This window comes from Phytophthora parasitica (assembly GCF_000247585.1).
Source record: "Phytophthora parasitica INRA-310 unplaced genomic scaffold supercont2.43, whole genome shotgun sequence".
Classification (NCBI taxonomy): Eukaryota; Oomycota; class Peronosporomycetes; order Peronosporales; family Peronosporaceae; genus Phytophthora; species Phytophthora nicotianae.
In genome coordinates this window covers 348,363-350,402 of record NW_008649029.1, presented here as the reverse complement: position 1 = coordinate 350,402, position 2,040 = coordinate 348,363, and the positions used below count along the sequence as shown (strand labels likewise).

Here is a 2,040-nt window from a genome sequence, read left to right as displayed (position 1 = left end):
TTGCCAAACGGCAAGTTTTCATTGGTTAATGTTTAACCAATGATGCGCGAGCAGTAGTGGCTGGCTATCGATGCCCTCATATTATCCGGACATAGTCTAATTATCCGGATCATCGTCATGTTCGGCCTCATTTTATGATTTACTGGGTCGAGGGCACACGTCTCCCGGGCATAATTTGCACGTTTTTAGTTTTTTGCGTTTTTCTCAGCCTACAGGCCGTTTCAGGCGATTCTGAGCCGCCTATAAACAATGCACAACAGGCTCTCTTTTGAATCTCAAATCCCACTTCACATCCTCTAACCACATGATTACCGTTTAGTACCGTAGCTGTCAAATTATTACGTAGTTGCGCTATGAAGCGAGTTAAAACACGCTTGAGAACGATTTAGGTCATGAGCGGCTGTCAAACTTGCTGTTACTAACACTGAAGAGATATTTAACCAAGACTATTGACAAATACGCCGTTACAGATGCCTCTAGTTCCATGGAAGATCGTCGTATGGCTTTTAAGCTAGTAATCTAGACTTAAATTTTGCCCCCCTAAAATCGGCCCAAGATTCACCCCTGGATTGATTGTTTTTGGCGTGAGCGGGCGCACGGTCAACGCGCACACGTGCGGCATACAACTACAACTGCCTGCCAAGATAGTAGCTGTACGTCAAGAGATGCGTGAGAAACTGCAGCGTGCCTCAGTGCAGTCCATCTAAGCTCCTCCAGCGGTGCGGTGGGAGCGTGTGTACGCTGCGATCAGCGAGGAGTACGCTGGAGAGTCGCTAAAGACGACTTCGAAGCGTCAAGCTGTCAATGTCATACAAAATTACTCGTGCATCTACTGGAGAAGGCGCACTACGCACCATCAAGACAGCGGAAGGGCGTATCTTGGGTGATAACGACCAAAGGTCGTTTGTGCGCTTCAACGTCGGTTTACCCGCGAAGCGCGACAAGTTGATACATATTCTGGGGTTTGGTCACCGTGATCTGGTCTTGCTACTACGCCAGATAGTATTTCACTGTTCGTTTATGGTACCTTTACAAGGGTACCTAAGCCGTTCTCCCAATGTCTGACTGTCAATCGCTGACGTATACGTTGGGGTAATGTTGGTGCATGTGGAATGAAGGGATAACGTCACGTACCTTGACGCTCTCAACTTGGTGATGATTGCGTCGGACAGGCGTTAGACCTCGGCAAATGTGACGTGTGACTTGAACTTGCGCTCACAAACACTGTCGTGGTGCAGTTTCCCCGTGTGAGAATCGTGAGATGTCTCTTCCATTAGAGACAGGCCATTCGCCATCGTATGCTCGACCACTGCGTTTCGATCGACCAAATCCGCGACGCCATTACTTCAGACAAGATCGATATCTTGACTATCATTCCTACGTCGGTGATAAAGAACAAGGTACACAGTATTGAACTTTTTGTGATATTTGCGTTTATAAAATTTGAACGGTGATATTGACAATGCGTTATAATATTTTTAACAAGAGATTCAATACGTCAGGTGTGGCATTTCCGATGACGGGGAAAAGTTGTAGTGGAACAAGTTCTGGGCATACTTCAAGAAGTAAGACTGGGCCGCAACGACACAAATCTGTGGAACATGCACAGTATGAACGAACAAGGTGTTGAAATCATGAATCGCGCGAATAACCCACTGGAGAGGTACAATCGGACATTAGGCGAGAGATTTCCATCCCTGCTTTCCTTCATGGAAAATCCAAAATGCGTTCTCTTCTGTTGCACATTTCGGTATATATCTGGAAGTTATTGTAAAACCACGAAAGCAACCTAGTCATTCTAGCTTGAACGATATTATAACTTAAACGAATGCAGAATAATGAATGACTCTCGATCGCGTGTCAAGAAGTCATTTTTTTTTTTTACATCTTTCAACTCTGGCTCTATGCTACACTTAAGTGTGTATCTGTTGGACGCTGAGGCTTCCGTTGATGAATCTTGAACTTCGCCTCGAATCAATACCATTGATTGCAAACAAATGAGACTGCGTCAAACAAAATGTAACTAAAGCGGCTTTGAGA

At 45.2% G+C, this 2,040-nt stretch overlaps 1 protein-coding gene across 1 annotated transcript; it reads left to right on the top strand.

Moving 5' to 3' along the window:
• Positions 1–804: 804 nt before the first annotated feature.
• PPTG_23579 (hypothetical protein) lies at positions 805–1,179 on the top strand (the record flags this gene model as incomplete). The annotated part of the gene is made up of 2 exons (XM_008911852.1): positions 805–1,037; positions 1,119–1,179. The coding sequence occupies 2 exons, from the start codon at positions 805–807 to the stop codon at positions 1,177–1,179; spliced, it is 294 nt and encodes a 97-aa protein (XP_008910100.1).
• Positions 1,180–2,040: the final 861 nt, after the last annotated feature.